We start from the raw sequence: 1867 nt of genomic DNA, 5'->3' as shown, positions 1-1867 counted from the left end.
CAACCTCCATGACGGCCCAGAGCTCAAAACCCCCAGGTGCTAATGTTTGGGAGGTGACGTGTTAGTGTCTATCTTGGAAAGATGTGGATAGGTCACACTTCCTATAGCATTTTCCAAAAGTGGCACTGGAATTTGGGTCCTTTTAGGGCTGGCTCATGATATACTGCAGACCCATTCCAATGGGTACGTAAGGAAAAAAAAAAAACAAAAAAAAACAAAGCAGAATCAGAGCTGAGTTCCCCTTTAAAAGTCAAACATCTACATCTAGGAGGAGGCTCCCCTACCCGAGAGCCCTTGCCCTACTGGGTTCCCCCTGTGGAAACCCTTAGGTCTCAAGGTTAGTTACAGGGCAGCCAGGTAGGGTACGGCTGGCTGTAGGTAACTGGAGGGTGGGCGATGTAGTAGTTGTTGAAGTTGCCATCGCTGACGTAAGGAGCTGGCTGGTAGTAGCAGGTGACGTTGGTGGCGTTGGGGATGATGTTCTGTTCTGCCAGCACGCGCAAGGCCAGGAGGGAGATGAGGTTCAGCGTCTGCCTGCGTTCGTGCCCCATGAGGCACACGGTGCTCTCGTTCACGACCCTGCGCAGGATCATGAGGTAGTCGTACTTGCTCCTCTCTTCTTCGGCAAAGTGGTTCTGAAGGTAGGTCTCTAGCTTTCTCTGCTGTTCGAGGATGTCTGGGAAGTCGATGAAAAACCTCGAGCACATGTACCGCTCGAGGGTTTTGATTTCCTCCTGGTCCGTGGGCCGGAAGTCCCGCACGAGGAGGTTGCTGTACTTCAGCAGTCCCCCGCCGCGGATCTCTTCAGGGTTCTTGGTGGCGATCAGTCTATTCTGCAGATGGTCAAAGGCTTCCTCGAAGTCCCCGTACACGCTCTCCCCGATCACCGTGGGGTGGAAGTGCTCAGAGATGGGGTTACTGGAGCAATCGTAGAAAAAGAGCAAGGAATCCAGGATGATTTGGAAAGAGTCCACGCTGAACTCAAACTGACGCCGGATGGAGTCGACGAACTTCAGCTCCACATTCCTCCCGTTCTTGTTGGAGAGAGAGATGAGGCTCCAGCGGTCAGTGTCCGTGCACACCTTCACCAGCTTCTGCACGTAGGCTTCCTTCAGGGTGACTGGGCTGATCTTGAGCTTGTTCACGCCCTCGGGCAGGAAGTTTAGGAGGGAGCACAGCACCACGTCTCTGACCAGCTGAAATTCCGCCTCTGTGGGAAGTGCCACGTGAAAGATCAGGTCCAGGTCTTTGCAACCCAAGCCGTTGTCTTTGACCAAAACGTGGCCAGCTGCAGAGCCATTCAGCCGGACATCCTGCACTTTGATGCCCGCGTCCTCCAGCCGGCGGCGGACGGTCTGCACGATGTCCTTCAGGGTTATCTCCAAGGTCGGAAAGTTGCCTCGTCCGTGGATGGGTACGACCTCGGTCAGGACCTCGTGCAGCCGGCTAACCTGATCCCAGTTGAGCACGCTGAAGGACACGCAGTCCCTGGTACTGCTGCTCTCCTCTGCCATCTTGGGGGATGTTCTGGCTGGGAACCTGAAAGTGAGGGGTGAGAAACGAGAGTTAGGATGCACTGTGGTACAGCGAAGCAGCTCACAGGGCTCTGAGGGCAGAGTTGTCACTGGCCATTGGCCTGTGACATGGAAATCAGAGGCACCGCTGCGGTGCTGTGAAGACAGCTGAATCCAAGCACGTGGAGCCCGAGCAGCCAGGGCACCAGCGGGGCTGGCTCAGAACTCTGTGTGGTTCCTGTTTTCGCTGCTGCTGTTTTGCTCGCCTGTGTGGGGGTGGGGGTGGAGTGTGCTGGCTTGTGTGAAGGAAACCAGACAAACCTCCCAATCCAAGGAAACTAGATACAACAGTA

At 55.1% G+C, this 1867-nt stretch overlaps 1 protein-coding gene across 1 annotated transcript; it reads right to left on the bottom strand.

Moving 5' to 3' along the window:
- Positions 1 to 338: 338 nt before the first annotated feature.
- On the bottom strand, positions 339 to 1526 carry TENT5C (terminal nucleotidyltransferase 5C; the record flags this gene model as incomplete). The annotated part of the gene is made up of 1 exon (XM_080692280.1): positions 339 to 1526. Exon 1 carries the CDS (start codon positions 1512 to 1514, stop codon positions 339 to 341), a length of 1176 nt encoding a protein of 391 aa, XP_080548406.1. The 5' UTR covers positions 1515 to 1526.
- Between the last annotated feature and the right edge of the window lie 341 nt (positions 1527 to 1867).

The sequence above is a fragment of the Muscardinus avellanarius genome (assembly GCF_963383645.1).
Source record: "Muscardinus avellanarius genome assembly, chromosome: 3".
Lineage (NCBI taxonomy): Eukaryota > Metazoa > Chordata > Mammalia > Rodentia > Gliridae > Muscardinus > Muscardinus avellanarius.
The sequence above is the reverse complement of the archived record's forward strand: the minus strand, read 5'-3'. Positions and strand labels throughout refer to the sequence as shown.